This window comes from Oryctolagus cuniculus, chromosome 6 (genome assembly GCF_051225735.1).
Source record: "Oryctolagus cuniculus isolate XC-2025 breed Fujian yellow rabbit chromosome 6, ASM5122573v1, whole genome shotgun sequence".
Classification (NCBI taxonomy): Eukaryota; Metazoa; Chordata; class Mammalia; order Lagomorpha; family Leporidae; genus Oryctolagus; species Oryctolagus cuniculus.
This window is the reverse complement of record NC_142872.1, coordinates 38,840,914-38,858,469: the sequence shown is the minus strand read 5'-3', so window position 1 is coordinate 38,858,469 and position 17,556 is coordinate 38,840,914. Positions and strand designations below refer to the sequence as shown.

The 17,556-nt window shown below is 59.6% G+C and overlaps 1 protein-coding gene across 8 annotated transcripts in view; it reads left to right on the top strand.

Annotated features, from left to right (window-relative positions):
• Positions 1 to 4,745: 4,745 nt before the first annotated feature.
• Positions 4,746 to 17,556, top strand: part of CAMK2A (calcium/calmodulin dependent protein kinase II alpha) — a 59,501-nt gene continuing 46,690 nt past the window's right edge. For 2 of the 8 annotated variants that reach the window (XM_070076311.2, XM_089334963.1), the window contains exon 1: positions 4,751 to 4,997. In XM_070076311.2, the coding sequence (XP_069932412.1) occupies positions 4,936 to 4,997 (62 nt within the window). In that variant the 5' untranslated portion in view covers positions 4,751 to 4,935. Of the gene's footprint in view, positions 4,998 to 17,556 lie in introns of all 8 variants that reach the window. The other 6 variants (XM_070076312.2, XM_070076314.2, XM_089334960.1 and 3 more) reach the window with 5 other exon arrangements.

Below are 17,556 nucleotides of genomic sequence, written 5' to 3'. Positions count from 1 at the left end.
AGGCAAGCACCCCCAGCAGCGCCAGGAAGAGGGAGGGCAGAGCAGGGCCGGGGAAGGAGCACTGTTCTGGGAGTCAGAAATTCTCGACTGCCTGTGACCTGGGCGACTGTGAGAGGGTGTGGGCTCCCCAGCGGGGCCCTGAGACCCCAGGGCCGGGGTGCCACAGCCTCGCAGAGCTGGACTTAAACCCCGCTGCAAGGCCCTGGGTGGGCCTTCACATCCTGCCTGCAGCATGGCCTCGACGGTGCTGATCTCAGCCGCCGTGGCTGTGAGGTAGAAAGAGTGCGAGATGCCAAGTGCTTCGCGCAGGGCCTGGCACTAAGGTGGGAATAACTTCTGTTTGTGTCCTTGGCATCATTGAACGAACATTTTGCCCCATCTTTCTCCGGAGGAAGTGGGGGCCGCGTGAGGGAAGAGATTTGCAAGCTTGCCCAACCTGGAGCCCGGATGCCCTAACTGCAGGCTGTGCTGTGCAACCCTCAGCCCAGCAGCTACGGTGCCCTGTCCTGTGGCTTCCTGCACCACTGCCCCCTGCAAGAGGTGCCTCTGTGAGGCTTGCCAAGGGGACTGTGCCGCTCCCTGGCCCTCACTTACCCCTCAGCTGCACGCAGGCCTGGCACTCCTGGCTGCAGTGAATAACCCAGTCGCCCTCCCCCCAGACCCTCGGCAGGAGCCCCTGCCTCCTGGCCCACTTTCCGTGGACTCTGTGCCCCATGCTTGCTACCCGTAGTGGGACAGGCCCCGCGGGGACCCTTTGCAAAGCACGCTTTCTGTGGTGCCTGCCCAGGTCCTGCAAGACCCCGCAGCTCAGGCGTATGCCTGTGAGTATGTGGGAGGGCGGCGGATGGTGGCATTTGCGTTGCTGTCACAATGCCACCGGAGCTCCCATCACCCAAGAACTCAGCTCTGGTTTCCTTTGTGCCTACCACAACCATGGGTGCCTGCTCGAGCTCCCATGCCCATCCTCATTCTGGCACGTTGGAGCCGTGTTCAGCAACCTTCAGGGCTCCTACCCCTGGCCGCCAGCCTGTGGCCCACAGGCCGTGTGCTTTGGGGCCACATGCGTGTTGCAGATGGGAGCACACGTGCTGCTCTCAGGCCTGCCATGGCCCTGGGGAGTGGGGAGTCTGGCAGGAAGGTTCCCCTGATGCAATCATCGCTCATTCTCTCAGTGCCATAGAGACATGGCTGGCTCCTTGCTGCCTGCCACCACCGGGCACAGCTGGCAGCCTCACGGGCACAGGAGAGGCAGTGAATTACCACTTAGCCCTCCTTGGCAGAGTGGCAGTTACACTCAGCACACCCCCGAGCTAGGCTCTCGAAGGTTAAGAATTCATGTGAGTGAGTGTGTGTGTGTGTGTGTGTGTGTGCAAGAAACTTGCTAAGGGGGTCTCTTCCTCTTCTCCCTCCCCTTCCTCCCCTTCCTGTCCCACCCTCCTTTCCAGCCATCTCTCCACCATCAGGACCCTGCAGCCTGGGACCTGCCAGTCTCCCAGTGCCACCTGCATGGTCCAGACCAGCAGGGGAGGAAGAAGAGACAGACTGAAATACAGAAACAAAAGTGGAGAGGAATAGGGAAGACAGAGAGAACTGAGAAAGAGAGCTGCAAGAGAGAGAAGAAATGGGAGCAAACACAGAGAAGAAAAAGCTGAGCGATGCATGCAGGGTGACCAGAGTGGACTAGGGCTGGGCGCCTACCCCTGCTGCCACACGAGCCACCCTCTGTCCCGGCCATCCACAGGGTCTCCAGCCCTCACAGCCTCCTCCGTGCCCCGGCTGGCTCTCCCAGGGGCCTGAGGCTGCCCCTTCTCCCTGCCACTGGCTCCTGCTGGTGCTGCACTCCTTGTGAGTGAGCAGGGAGAGGTGGTCGGGCCAGCACCAGACGGAACAGGACCATCACCTCCTTTGTTGGGAGTGTTAGAGCTGCATAAACCCGGCCTCACAGCACGTTTGCTCTGTGTTTAACTTGCTGACCTTGAAAGCTGTATTATCACCCTGCTGGCACCTGATGAGTTGGAGGTCCCTGTGACTTCCCGTCCCTGTGGCCCCAGCCCTTTGTTCTATAGGAACAGCTGTAGATGAGGCCTGGCCAACAGGGTGTCCTAACCCTGAGCCAAGCTCCAGCAGGGACTCAGCGCAACAGCACCCTGAAGTGCTGGGACGTGAAGAAGGTGTGTATGCTTCCATGAGCCGGGGAGGGGACTGTGAGGGTCCCTCAGTAATCCCAAGTCCCTAGTTATTGAGTGTTTATATTGCGTCAGTTGCTGTGCTCCTCTCTTTAACCAATGCAACAGCCCTGGGGCCAGGTGTTAGGCAAAGTGGCTAAGTCACAGCTTAAGACACCTGCATCTCAAATCACAGTGCCTGGGTTCGAGTCCTGACTCTGCTTCCAATGCAGCTTCCTGCTAATACACACGCTGGGAGGCAGTGGGGGAGGGCTCAAGTACTTGGCTCACTGCCACCCATACCGGAGACCCAGATGGAGTTCCAGGTTCCTGGGTTTGGCCTGGCCCAGCCTTCCGTATTTTGGCCACTCAGGGAGTGAACCAATTGACAAAGATCTCTCTCTCTCTCTCTCTCTCTCTCTCTCTCTCTGTGTCTTTATCTTGCACATGGAATGAGAGTTAATAAAAATGAAAACAACAGCCCCCGAGGTAGGGAGTATTAAGCACTCAGTTTTACAGCTGAAGAGACTGAGGCCCAGAGCCTGGGAGCCGTGGAGTCCTCTCCCTGGGCCATGGCCGGCTGCCCCCAGTGGTCGCTCGGGCTGCTCCAGAGCTTTCATGCGGGCAGCCATCCCCTCCCCAGGGCAGGCCAGGGAGGGTCCGGGGTAGGAGGGCGGAGCTGCAGCCTTCTAGCTCAGCCAGGTTCCGTGCCCTGCCCGCTGCCCACCGGCTACACGGCCCGGGAGGAGGCCTCTCCTCGCTGCCTCTGAATTGCAACGTTGGCGGCAGAAGCGGGAAGCATATTGTGTGCAGAAACAAAACGGAATGGTTTTTCCTTTTTCTGAAGGTGGTAATGGTGCAATTAGTGGCTGAGCCATTACCCCCTCCTCCCCAGCGTGCCTCCCCTCCTCTCTCTGCCTGCCTTCCTCCCTCCCTCCTCTCTCCTCGGAAAAGCGGCTGAATGGGAGCACTCACCCCACATTCTCCAACCTTCGTCTCCCAGGAGGAAAGTGGGGGGGGGGTACCTGGATGTCTCCAGGGACACAAGACTTTGAGTAGTGAGCTGGGCACTGGCTGGGGCTGGGGAATACCCATGTCCAGCACGTGAGGTGACCTGTAAGGTGTCTTGGAGGTTAAGAAGGGGTAAGGTAGAAACCCAGCGGATTTGGATGCTGGAGGGCAGCTCAGCCTGGCAAACCATGCACTGGACTAAGGCACCCTTTTCCCTGAGTGGAGGAGGTGGCAGCATAGAGCCTGAGATTGTAAGCGCAACCTAGAGTGATGGGCTGGAAGTGGTCCCATCCCAAACCCCGCTTTTCCTCTTCTGAAAACCAAGAAGAAGCCAAGTGTTCAGATGCTTCCCAGAGTCCTTCCCAACCCTTAGTCCACTCCATCTTCTCAGCCTCCATCTGCAGGGGAGCTGACAAGGAGCTGGAGGCTCAGAGAAGCTCAGTGACTCCCCCAGGGCCACACAGCCACTAAATGCTGGAGTTGGTTGGGCTCACATCCCAAATCTTACACTCCAGTCTCCGTTCCTTGCTCCCCAGGCCTTAGAGTGAGGTCTTGAGGCTGTCGGTTTGGCTGATGCCCCAGAGGATTGCACTTGGCCGGGAAGGTGCCCACTTTCCTTGGGAAGGGAGACTTGCAGGCAGGCCCATGGTCATTGGCCTAGCTCTGGGTAGGCCAGGTCACACTTGCCTCCCCACAGCTGCTTCTGGCTTCTTTTACCTTGACTTGAAGCACAGGCAGAAACTGGGACATGAGCCCCAGGAGACCAAATTGCTGTGGTCCCTCTGGGGGCATGGGGTGGAGGGGAGGTTGTGGAAGAGGCCTCAGGAGGGGACCAACCATCACAGCTGGTGGGGGGGTGGTGGTGAGCAGGCAGCCAGAGCTGTTCCTCCCGAATCCTGGGGTCTCCCCTGTGCATCTCCCCCACGCAAGAGTGCTGGTGTGTTGGATAAGGAGGTAGAAGAGCAGAGAGAGACAGAGTAAAGAAACAAGGGCAGAGGCAAAAGCAAAACAAGGTGCAGGAGGGAACAGAGAGGCTGTTACCGGGACCAGAGCGATCCGCAGAGAGACATCCCAGTGAATTAGCAGTCGTTTCCCTGTGAACCTTAGAACCCAGCTGTTGCCAGGGCAACGGGGCAATACCTGTCTCTCCTGAGGAGGTAAGTTGCCAGGGTAACTACATCCTGTCTTTCCTGAGGACCATCCTGGGATGTGGCACCCGCTGGCCATCACCATGGAAACTGCCTCTTTGCCCCACTTCATCCCATCCTGTCTGCTCGAAGGCCCCCGCAGTTGGAGGTGGGGGAGGCAAGAAGGAAGAGGATCACTTGTGGATGAAGTTTGTTCTCTGCCCCCTCCTGCGGCCCCTCCCTCGGCTCCACACCCTGGGGGGTGCTGGGTTCGTCCGCCCCCGGGGCACTCACAGGCCTGCAGTATTATGTGTGGTAGGGAGGGCCACAGCGTCCAGGAGCAGGTTTCGCAGTGGAAGGCAGGCAGGTGTTGGGGAGGCAGTTACCGGGGCAACGGGAACAGGGCGTTTCGGAGGTGGTTGCCATGGGGACCTGGATGCTGACGAAGGCTCGCGAGGCTGTGAGCAGCCACAGTGCCCTGCTCAGAAGCCCGGGGCTCGTCAGTCAAGCCGCTTCTCTGTTTGCACTCAGCAGCACGGGCAGGCGAGCGGCCCCCAGTTCCGGGAGCAGAGCAGGTGCACCCCAGTCCTGGTCCTACAGCCCCAAGCCTCGCCTGCCCGCCCGGTACCAGGATGGCAACCATCACCTGCACCCGCTTCACGGAAGAGTACCAGCTCTTCGAGGAACTGGGAAAGTGAGTTGTACCCCAGGGAGTCCTGGAGGGCACTCAGGGAAGGGGGTGTCAAGGTCTCAGGCTGGTGGGGGCGGGGCGTACCGGCAGTGCTCAGGGCATTCCTGTGCACACAGTTGAAGCCAAGCTACATGGGCTGGGGGGCACCTGCATGTGCACAGGGTGCCCAGAGTTAGGCATGGGCATGTTTGCAGGTACACAGATGTGCCAGGCCAGCTGGCTGAGTGTGTGTGTGTGTGTTTTGGGGTGATGGATGAACAGTGTATGTCTGGGAAAACACACATACACATGCACATAAGTAGACATGACTTCGGCATGCACAGATTCTTAGAAACTCACACAGGGTTAAAATAAAGAGGTCGGGGGGGGGGGGGTTCTGAGTCAGCTGCATCTAAAACGGGAATCTCCTCTAGTTTTGCTTGAGGTGGCTATTTGGCTTTCACTTGGATACCTCCAGTGACAGAGAGCTCACCACCTCCCAGGTAGTGCTTCTAGATTTTAGACACCTGCAGCGACAGTGCCGAGTGGCCAACTTCTCCCTGTAAGCACATCCCTTCCCCATGTCCTCTTTCCCAGCTCTTGTCAGGAGCGAGGGCACTGGTACAGTAGGAGTTAATGCCTGAGCCGCTGAGGAGGCTTCCTGGGTGTTGGGATGAAGGGAGGGGCACCCGGGCAAGCTGGGGGGGATACTGCAGTCCCAGGGGCTGGCGGAGCGAAGCGGGCAGCAGCTCTGGTCTTGGGCAAACTTGCGCAGCCCAGAACTCATTTTCTGCCTCTGATGAGTGATGTAGAGAGGACAGAGTGAGGCTGAGGGGAGAAGGGAGCCTCTCAGGGTAGCCCAGTGGGCTGTGGAGTGCCAGGGAAGATTCCTAGATTCCCCCAGCTAGGTTTGTGGAGGATCCCGGGGTGGATCTGGGAATTGGGGTGCAGTTTGGAGGCAGGATCTGCCTGCCCTGTGGGCAAAGAAGCGCCAGGGCCCAGGTTGGCTCCTGCTGTGGCTGCAGCAGCATGGGCAGAGGGGCCCTGTAAGCAGGTGTGTGGTGCTGTGAGATCTGGGGGGGCCGCTAAGTGGTGTTTTCTAAGGACTTTGGAAGGGAGTTGATTGTGTTGTGTAAGGACTGACTCTGGCATGCACTTGCACACACTGAAGGGTGTGCAAGCATTCATACGTGTGCACGAGGAAGAGGTGTTGGTGTGTGCTTCATGTGCAAGGCCTGGAAACTCAAGTGTGCCCTGGAAGGGTGCGTGCCTGTGAGTGGCACAAGGAGTGCCAATGACCAGGGAGTGTGGATGCGGTCACTGTGCATGCGCATGTGTGGCAGGTCCGAGCTGTGTGCACCTCAGGCACAAGTGTGAGGTCTGGGAGTGTGTAACGAGGCACATATGAGACACAGGCTCAGTGGTGTTGCTGTGAGGTCTGGACACGGGTCTGTGTGAGGTCTGTGAAGGTGTGCATGCATGTGTGCATGTGTGAGGCCTGGGCTCACAGGCTCATGTGGGAGTGTGTGTGCGTGTGTGTGTGTGTGTGTGTGTGTGTGTGAGCTCATGCTGGTGTCTGCATACGTGTGGGAGGTGGGCCTATGGCTGCCTGCACACACGCACTCGCACGCCCCAGCAGACGCGCATCCATGCGCAGACGTGTGCTCACTCCTGTCTGCAGACACCCTGCCTGCCTGAGGGTGTTTGTCTGTGGGCAGCGGGGACAGGGATGCGACACTCAGGGCTGTGCTGGAGGATGGAGCTGTCGCTGAACTCGTGCAAGGGCTCCTCGCCAGCTTGTCCCAGTCCCACCTGGAACCTGAGAATCCCCTCACCAGGAGCTGCCGGGCCCTGGCAGGACTGCGTCACAGGGTCCAGGGAAACAGAGGCGAGATGTGACTCAAGTGCTCAAAGTGAAAAGAAAAGTGAGGTTCTGCCCCCAGAGCAAACGGGGCTCACGGGGACTAGGTTTTGCGAGGGTGACTGAGCACAGACATCCTTCATGAATCTTCTCGGCTCTGTTGCCTGCCTCGGCTCTGGGAGGTCCAGGGCGGGGGCAGAATCTAAGGGGACAGGGAGCCCTGGTGTGGCCGTGGCAGCAAAACCCGAGGGTGGCAGGCATGGCTAGGCCCTGTCTAATCAATTTCAGATTCTTCCTTCCAGAACTGTCCATGCTCTTAACCTTTTTTAGGTCACATTTTCCTCCAGGAATCTGATGGAAGTCCAAATCCGCATTCCCCAGAAAAGCGCACAAGCCTACACGTGTCGCGTGTAATGTCAGGAGCCTCCGGCACCTGGGGCAGGCTGGGCACTGGCCTTAGGTTGAGGATGCTTATCTTGGAGGAAAGGAGGGGGTGGTCTGGCTTCAGACTCGGGGATCTGTGTTCTAGAGGCTGGGGCACATCACCGAGGAGGCGGGGGGCTCCTGTGCCCAACAGCTCAGGGAGCGGGCAGGGAGGGGCAGTGCCCAGGGTGGCCTTTAGGGGCACAGGCTCCAAACTCGCCACCCATTGCTCTGTAGCACTGAAGGGGCTCCCATAGGCAGCCATAGGCCCACCTCCCACACGTCCCTCTGCCCACCTGTGAGCTGGTGCGTGCCAAGATACAGCCTCGCGCCTGGCCCTCAGTGGGCCTCCAGGGAGGGAGGAGGGGTGACCGTGGCTGCTGCCACAGGCTGGGCACGCAGAGAAAGTGGGAGGTGGCTGGCTCCACAGTGACCTTTTGCTGCAGCTGGCAAAGCTGGAGGCAGGAGGGAGAGAGATGACCAAAGCTCCCCACGGCTGGTGGCGGGGCGGTGGCTCCTCTTGTGTTGGCAGTGTGGGCCCTGTGCTTCAGCTGATGGCCCTTGGCTGCCACCAGACTGGATGCCACAGTCACCACACAGAATTGGAGTCCCCTCCCAGCGCCCACTTCAGACCACTTGCGGGTGACCAGGAGGGGCCCTGAGCTTCCTGCTGCAGGGCACTGTCCCGCTCTGCTGGAGAGGAGGGCAAGTGCCTCTCCAGGGCTTCCTGGCACCCTGCCCGGTGACTGCCGCCACCTGGCAGTCCAGCGTGCGCCTGGCTGCTGGTGAGAAAGGACCTGCCTCTCCCCTGCCCTGGTGGGCAACTGGCTGGAGTCCAGGCACTGAGCAGGGGTCTCTGGGAGCTCTTGATGTTACAGCACCAAAGACCCATGGGAGAAGTGAAAGCAGAAGAGCTGAGGCTTGACTGCACGTCCCCTAGGGGGTTGGGGTGGGGCTGTCCCTTGGGACCCAGAGATGAGCTCATCCCTTCCCCCTTGACCTGAATTTATTCTCCCCTGGCCCCCACTAGGGCTGAGAGAAGAGTGGCAGCCTAGACGGAGGGCGCAGAGGCCTCCTTGGGTGCTGCTTATACCTGCTCCAGGTGTCAGGAGGGCCTGGCCCAGAATCTCTGCGAAAGGCAGGAGTGCTGATGGGGGCAGGGTGGGGGAAGCACCAGAGGGCCCTGGGAAGGGGTCCAGTTGGAGGAAGTGGAGGAGGAAGAGGAGGAAGAGGAGCAGGAGGAGGAGGAGGCGGAGGTGGAGGAGGAGGAGGAGGCGGCCTCCTCCAGCCTCGGACATTTTCGGCTTTGGTTCCCACCCCCGGCAGAGCCTACCCTGTGTCTGCCTGAGTAGTCAGCCAGCTGAACCAGCAGCCTTGGGAAGAGATTTTACTTGAGAGCAGGAGAGGGAGGGAGGGCAGCTGGAGAGCACTCGGCCCACTCTTTTCTCTCTAGAAACAGGGAATGGGCTCCAGTGGCGTTGGCATCAGGGGAGGGTTGTGGGGCCTGCCGTTGGCCAGCAAGGGTGATGGAGAGAGTAGGAAGGGTGGCCCCTGCGCCTGTGCCCCCTCTTGCCTCCATGGCTTTGTGTTATGGGCCAGGCTTGGCTGCAGATTGGAAGGTGGCCATGTGGCCAGAGGCAGCTCGGTGCCCTGGGGAACCAGGGCCCCAAGTATCCAAGACCTGTCCTGGGGCCCGAGCTCTGATGTGCGTAGAAGATGCCTAGCAGTGCTGCCTGTCCCTGGCAGAGTGGTTAGAGGGGTGGGCAGTGGCACCCTGGAGAGCCAGCACCCTGGGTCCAAGGCCCCACCCAGAGGGGAGGTGGTGGGCTTTTATTCCTCGGTGCACACAGCCCCATCCGTGGGCTCACTTCGGAGGGAGAGGGTCCTGGCTCGCTCATGCATTTTATAGATGAGAAGACTGTGGCTTGTGGAGCTGGGCTGAGGTGGGGGAGCTGGCTCTGGGGCTTGCGTCCAGGTCTCCAGCACCCGGCCTAGGGAGGAAGGTTGCTGGGGCTGTATCTGGGGGACATCCTCCCTCTTTCCCGCTGACAAGGGAAGAAGGCCTGTGTGTGGGCGGCAAGCTCTGAGCTGTCACTCGTTTTCCAATCATGATTCTGCTGCCAGTTGACTGGGCCATCCCAGGTGCGTCGCTTGTCCTTTGTGTGCCTCAGTGTTGCCATCTGACAAATGGGATTCATAATACCTCGGTAGGTGGAAATGCCCATTGGGTTGTGACCCTCTGTAGAGGGCACATGTAGGAGATGATCTCTGGCATCAGAAATGGAAGGGCCGTAGATGCAGGCACGGTGGAGCCAGCGTCCAGAGAGCAGTGCTTGTCCAGGGTCATGGGCCAGAGCAGCGGATGGGCAGGGGCCAGAGGCCCCAGGATGGCAGTTAGAGGGCAGGACCTCCAGGAGGAGGTGGCAGGGACAGGCGAGGGGCGGCCGTCCCCTCCCCCGCCCCCAGCCATCAGCGCGGCAGGCACGCACATGTTCTGGTGCATGCCGCAGCCCTCCGCCCCCACGCAGCCGCCCCCACACAGGCTGAGCCACACTGACACTCGGCTGAGCCGTCCTCCCTCCTCCCTGCCTCCCTCCGCCAGCCCGGTGACACTGCTGCCAGCATCCCCTGCAGTCTGGAGCCACAGCCCTCTCTGTGGGCTGAGGCCACAGTCCATGGCTAGTGCACACGCACATACACACACACACACACACACAGCTGCACACCAGCTCCCCGGAGCACCCGGTGTGCACATAGAAACATATGCACACACATGCTGGTTCCAGCAGGCCTACTGCCCAAGTGCCCCTCTCAGGGCAGGCATAGCAAGATGGCAGGACTGCTGGGCTCTCTCTGTGCCCTTTCCTCTCTCTCTTCTCTCTGGTCTCCCTGTCTCTCCCTTCCCCCACTTTATGCAGCCGCTCTGCCACTGCCCGCCATCCCCTGCATGCCTGTTGACCGTGGCACATCCTCTTCTGGGCTGCTCTGCGGCCCTGTGGAAGGCTTCTCATTCCAGACAAGACAGGTGCAGCCCAGCCCACTGAGACCCAGCCCGGGCGCTCTCGGGCCTTGTGGGGCATGGGGCATGGCCGTCTACCACGGTATCAGAAGAGGCCGTAGGGCCAGTAGGACTTTCTGTGCTGGAGAAGGAGGCACACATCCGTGAGCCTTACATCCAAACCGAGCAGCTATTTCCTGTGCGTGCCTTCTCTGTCGGCAGCCCTGGGAGGAACCCAGCATGTACCCCACGCAAGACTCAGGCAGGCTCTGCCCGCGTGGGGCTCACGTTCTGGCACCAGGCCAGCAGTAACTAAAACACTGCAGAAGCCATCGTTTAAATGCAACTGGATGAGAGCTGAGACCACAGGCACAGAACTGTTACCTGCAAAGAGACCTCAACTGGTTGGGGTGGAGGAGCTATCAGGGCAGGCTCCCCTGAGGAGGTGGTTTCAGGAAGCTGGAGGCTGAATAGGAGTTCCCAGAGGGAAGATGGTGGAGAGGGTCAAGGTCCTGGGGCATGGGTCTCAGGGGGATACCTCGGCCTCCGGGGGCCTGGGGTTCTCTTCCCTGGCCTGTTCAGCCCACCCCCAACTTCCAGATGCCCTGTAGGAGCAGCACTGTTAATGACCTGTAGATTGTGTGGAAGGGGGACCCAGAAGCTGGTGACGGTCCGGCAGCCCTGTCAGGTGAGAGTGTGGAGGATTTGGGGCCTCCGGCTGGGAGAAAAGGTTGCGTCCCGTCCCCTGTGTCTGCAGGGGCATCCTGGGGCGCTAGGGTCTCCGGAAGGCAGAGCAGGCAGACTGTGTCGGGAAAGCAGGCAGGTTTCAGGTGAACACAAGGAAGACCTGCCTAGCATCAGCGCTGCTCCTCCACACGGCGCTGGCCGCAGCTCCAGGAGACAGACACGCAAACCCACCCCCTCGTCCCTCCCACCAGTACCCCAGCCCTCGCCTTTGCTGCAAGAATGGAGTGGGACACTGCACAGGGCTGGGGTTCCTCGTCCCATTCAGGATACAGGGGCGAGGGGTCTCTGCTGCATTACGGAGGGAGCCACTAAGGTCCCAAGTGTTGCACGAGTCGCTGACACCCACGAGTGGCCACTCCGGCCTCTTTCGGATCCCGTGCTTCGCCGTCTTCCCTCTCAGAGCCTCTCTCACTGATGCTCAGGCCTCTGACAGCCTTGGGGTATGCCCCAGGGACGGGCCAGGAATCATCATCAAAAAGGCTACCCCCTCCCAAGTCATCCCTGCCTTGTTGCCCCCTGGCCCTGCCTCCAAGCACTGTGAATATTTTTCTGTTTTTTTCTTTTTGTAACCCATTCAAGAAAACCCATGCACAGCCAAAACAAGGAATATGTTGGAACTTCTGTTGGTTCAGTGTTCCCTGCAGCAAACAGAAGCTTCCGGTTCCCAGGCCTTCTGTGGCTCCCTTGGGCTTCTGCTGGGTTGGCGTTGGGGGAGGGGGGGAGGGTGCAACTCGAAGACACTGTGTCCCTGCAGCATCTTCTGGAGCCCGGGAGTGGGCGGCTGCAGCCGGGCGGCCAGCGGCGAGGAGGAGGGGAGAGGTGTGGCTGCAGACAGGGGCCCTGGGATTTTCCTGCTGAGTGATGCTCTGGCTGGTGGATCTGCTCAGAGCTGCCGCGGTGCGCAGGGGAGGAGAGGGGAAGAGCAAGCCAAGGGGATCCTGAGGGCTAGACCCATCTCCTCCCAGCCCGCTTGCCACTGGGCACCTGCAGAGCGGCATTGCTTTTGTTTATGACTAAGAAAGGATACTGTTGCCCAACAAGGAAATACAGAGAGACAGCGAGCAAGCTTGAAAGTTACTTATCCATTCTTGATTTCACAGGCAAAGGACTTGCTTCAGGTACATGGAGGTGGGTCTCGCCAAAACACTTTATGCAGGAGTTTTCTTTTGTTTCTGAATGAACCTGACCCCAGCTCTGGGGAATCCAGGAGTCCTCAGAGAATCTCGTGTGAGTCAAAGCCGCACTCCCTGTAAAGATGCCACTCACGCTCACGCCGACGCACAGAAAGCTGAGTGTTGTTTTCTGAGCTCTCCTTTCTCAAAAACCCAACTGTGGCCCCCAAGTTAGGGTTCCCCTGATCCAAGAGCATGGGATATTGGAAAAAGCAATGGGCTAGGAGTCGGGAGTCCTGGATTGAACGTCCTGGCCTCAATTTCCTCATCTGTGCAATGGGAGAGATGGAAGCTGCGACCTTTTCCCAGAACAATGCCCGGATCGAGTCGTGTTACTAACATTCTGAGTGGGGGGCCAGCATTTGGCACGGTGGTTGAGATGTTGCTTGGTCTGCCTGCAGGGTTTCTGTCCCAGCTCCACTTCCGATTCCAGCCTCCTGCCAGGACACGTCCTGGGTGGCAACAGGTGGTGACCCGTGTGATTGGGTCCGTGCCACCCATGTGGAAGCCCTGGATTGAGTTCCAGGTTCCTGGCTTCAGCCTGGCCTAGCTCTGGGCTGTTGCAGGTGCTAGGGAGTGAATCCACAGGTTTCTCTCTCGCGCGCGCACGCGCTCTCACTCTCTCTCTCTGCCTGTCTCTGTCTCTGACCTTTCAAATAAAGAAAAAAAAATTTTTTTTTAAGTTTGTAAGAGCCTCCCCAGAGGGAGATCCAGTTAATCCCAGCGGGGAAAAGGGAGTGGTAAAAGGATGGCGGAGACAGAACAGGGCGCAGCAGAGTTGGGGAAGAGGGGCAGGGAAGGCGCGGCCAGGGAGAGACTGCTGGAAGCCCTGTGGTCAGTGGGGGCCAAAGGCAACCTGGTGTGGGGCAGGCAAAGAAGACTGGGTACAAGGGGCGGGGGTGGCAGCAGGCACTGGGTGGGTGAAACTGGCACGAGTATTTCTTCCCTGGCACCCCGGGGGTGGCGCCAGATTGTGGTGGGTTCATGGAGCGTGGGAGGTGGGAAGAGGAGGCGGCGGATGTCGGACATTTGTTCTGCAAGTTTGGCAGCAGAGAGGAAGGCAGGAGGGAAGGGCCCGGGCTGCTGGGTCCAGAGAAAGGCGCCTGGTTTTCTTGCTCCTCGGGAGGGCAGGAGGCTGTGTGAACTTTTCTGGAATGAGGGAGCCTCTGGGTGTGTTGGAGGAGGCAGGGAAGACCCTAACAACTGTGGGGAGCACCGGCAACGAGACCCCCAGGGCTCCAGAGTGGAGGAAATGGGGGCAACCATGCTGTCTGCAGTGGGTCCGGCCAGTCTCCCAAATGGGGAAACTGAGGCCTGGAGAGAGAGGGAGCAAGCTGGTCACAGAGCCTGGTGAGGACTCAGATCTTCTGCTGCCCCTCTTTGTGCTCCTGGTGCTAAACCTGGCTGCTGGCTGATGTTCCAGGCCAGAGAGGGTGGTGGGTCCCCTGCCCCACCAGGCCAGCGGCCAGCAGCCAGCAACGCGACGCCTGCCAGGTGGCCAGAAAGCAATTTTCCAGTGCTACACTTGCTCTTCACAGCCCATTAGCACATTCCCACATCCCAGCACCTCCGTGGCTGCACCTCTGTGGCCGTCTGCTGGCAAGTGGACCGGGCCCCTGCCTGCTCCTATAAAGCTGCACACAGGGCACGATGCTCAGCCCTGGGGGCCGCCGCTGCTTTCCCTGCTGTGGCCCCCACTTGCCTCTTCCCCTGCTGGTTGCCTCTCTGAGCTCGGCGAGCAAGGTCTGCTTGGTCTCTGATCACGCCAGCCGCTCTCTTCCCTGTACAGAGATGCCTGCATGCTCGCAGCTTCTTGAGCATTTACTGCGCTCCGGGGACCCTGCTGAGCTCACTGCCCACCTGACTGTCTCGCCGAGTCCTTGCGACTACTGCGCAGGGGTTTCTCTTTCCCTCATCCACATTTTACAGGGGAGAGACTTGGCAGGAAGTGGCTGGACCAGGGCTTGAACTCTGCACGCCGGAGTCAGGAGTGCCTGCACTCACCCTCGGGAATTAGAGAGGCTGCTTGTGCCAGCTGAGCTGTGGTTCCTCAGCCCTCCCCTCCGCAAGCCGAGTGCTCGGGAGTCGTACGTGGCTGGGGACAACCCCACTGGACCACCCAGTGTGTTCCCACCACCAGAAAAACCCTGCTGGGCAGAACTGGAAAGGCCTCTGTGTTGCAAATGGGGAAACTGAGGTCCACCTGTGCTGGGGCCCATCCTTGCCATCCACGGTCTGCCTGTCTCTCACACGCCCCTCCGCACCTGGGTCCATCTGTGGTACTCGGGGTGATGCACCTGCAGCCTCCTGCCGCGCACACTCAGGGGCTGGACAGGGCTGCTGACACCCCCCGAGACACCCAGGAACGCTCCGCCTCCTCCTTTTAGAAATGATTTATTTTATTTATGAAAGGCAGGAAGACAGAGGCAGAGAAAGAGAAAGCTTGCATCCATGGTTCACTGCCCAAATGCTCAGGAACCGGAAACTCGGGCAGGGACCTGAGCACTCGAGCCAGCGCTTGCTGCCTCCCAGGTGTGCAGGAACAGGAAGCTAGGATTGGAAGCAGAGCAAGGACCCGAAGCCAGGCTCCAATGTGGGACACAGGCATCATAATTGCTGCACCAAATGCCTGTTCTTCCCCCTCTCCCTCCCGCTTTGTGCACAGGGATGCTTTCTCGGGGGCCCCAGGACCTGCTGTGGGCTCCCCCAATCACACCCAGGCCTCATCCTTTTTTCTTTGGAGCCTTGGCCACTCCCTCACCTCTCACACTTCCACCCTGGCCTCCTTGCCTGTCCTGTTCCCAAGCCCTTGCCTGCCTGCCCACCTGCCGGCCCCTTGCTCAGCTCAGGGCAGCTGAGGAGTGGGCTGGCTTTTCTGTTCACCATGGCTGCTGGGCTGCGGCCGCTCACGCATGCAGGACAAGAATACAGAGATAAAGAAGAGAGAAGGCGAGGGCTGTAGACTCACTGCCCACCCTCTCTATTCTGTCACCGGACTCTTATCTGCTCTGCTGTGCTGGAGCCCCATGCGGGGCTGGGGACCTGAATTGCACAAGCAGAAAGAGGGGCTGCCTGGTCAGCCCCTGCGTCACCTCTTTCTAGCCGCTCTGCTCCCCCGGCCTCGCCCCGCTGTGTACTCTTGTGCTCAAGTGCTTGGCCCCGTGCCCAGCGTTTTGCACCCATTGTCTCGCCTCTTCTCCCGCCTGCATCTCAGGAGGTAGATGCTATGATTGCCCTCTAATGGGAGGGAACCAAGAGCTGAAGTGGCAAGTTCAGTGTCACAGTTAGGGGTGAGCTAGGATCGGGCCAGGCCTTTGCAACCCCGAGCCCCTGCTCTCCCACCTTTGGTGGAGGCAGAAGAAGTGCAGGTGCCCTGGGCGTTCTTCCCAGCCTCATAGGAACTGCCTGTTCACTGGAGGCTTGAGCTTCTGAGTTTGGGACGTGGGGGGTCCTTATTCCAACGTGGCAGATGAGAGCTTGCTGGAGAGCGTGCCTTTGAAAGGAGGAAGCTCCCAGGCTGGTGCAGCCCAGTGAGTGCCCTTGGCACCGGCAGCTCTGAGCTGATTTTGAGAAGTACCTCCCTCTGAGCACCTAATAAAAGCTCTGCATCCTTGCCCCAGAAAAAACGTGCACACGCGCACTCAGACGCACGGGGCATCCTTCAGGGGTGCAGGGCCCACGGTGAGGAGCCCCAGCAGGAGCCTCCGGTCGACACACAAGTCGGTGCTGGTCCGAGGAGGAAGCACAGTGAGTGGCTTTTCTTGGTTTGGAGATGCAGCGCTGTGCCCCCGCTCCTTGGGGCAGAGCCCAGATTCATGGGATCCGCCAAGACCCCCGCAGAGAGCTCCTGAGACAGCCCCCATCAGTGCTGAGCCCAGGGGAAGGCAGGATCTGTAGCAGGACTTCCCCAGAAGACGGATAGGACAGTGCCGAGCTGGCTGCAAGAGGCTCTCCGAGAGAGGATGTGGGAGCAGAAATGCAGATTCCCTGGGTGGGACCTTGGAATTGGAATTTTGAAAGACATCCTCCCTGCCACCACCCAACCTGGGCTTCTGAAGCAGTCAGTTTGATGACTGTAGATCTAAGGGTGGAGTTATGTTTTGCTAAAGAAGTGATAGCAGTTCCTCCCGCCTTCCCTCCACCCATCCAACCACCCAGCACACACTAACTGGGCTCAGCTCTGGGCCGAGTCAGGGCTTGCTGCCGGAGAGCAGGAGGAGGCTCAGCTCCGGCACTCGGGAGTTCGCGCCTCCCCCCTGCCAGCCCTCCTCTCCCCGCAGAGAATTCTCAGGACTTTCCAGATGTGGCCGCTTGAAGTGTTTTCTCCCCCAGGACTTTAAGAATCATGACCTCCAGCTTGGTGGGAACCTACAATCTTGGGGTCGCCCTACCTGGGTAGCAGAGGCACCTTTGAGAGACCCCTCCCTGCCAGAGGCCTGTTCCTACTCCTGATGCCCCTCACTGCAAACCCCCTGTCCTGTCTCGTTTGGGTTCCTCTCACTGCTGCTTGCATCCACTTCCTGTTCCCACAAGTAGCACCCGCAGAGGCACTATGGGCACCAGATATGGGGCCCCTGGGCCCCCGGGGCAGAGAAGAAGGTCAAGGTCCAGCCCTTGGGAACTTGTGGTCATGGTGGCAGAGGCAGCCAGGTGCGCTGCTGTCTCCACCTGGGCCAGCCGGGGAGCTCTCGGCGGCGAGGCTGTGACCCCTTAGAAAGACGCCTTTGATCTTCATCCCTGGCTCTTGCAGGCAGCTCCCAGAACCCTCCTTGTTTCCTTAGTGGTAGGGTGCTGTGGCTGATTTTGTTCTGAAAGCCAGTCTTCCAAGTCAGCTCCTAACCCTCTTGGCGTTTCTCCCAGGGGTGGAGCACCTTTTGTTGTAACAAGGTGACTTTTGGTGGGTTCCTGGGTGGGAGCTGGTCACCAGAAAGACCAAGCCATGCCAAAGAACTTAGAACCTGCAGCCCCACCTCCCATCCTGCAGGGGGCTGAGTTGATGCCTACGGGAGGGAGTCTCCATAAGCCCCGTAAAGCGTGGAGCACTGAGAGCCTTCCGGGCTGGTGAACATACGCACGCGACCACAGGGAGTCCCCCAGCTCCACGGGACGGAGGAGCCTGTGCTCAGGCCCCTGGCAGCCCCCTGCCCTGTGCCTCCCCGTCGGGCTGTTTTGGGCGTAGCCTATTTACCTCTTCACTGTAAAATAAACCAGGCCACAGTGTTTTCTATGAACCCTCAGACGAAAGTATGCCTGACGAGGGGGTTGTGGGAACCCCGATTGCCGGCTCAGCTAGGCAGCAGGATGAGAAACCGGGGCACCCCATCTTGTGATTTGCACCTGAAATTATGGGGTGGTCTTGTGGCTCTGAACCCTTAGCCTGTG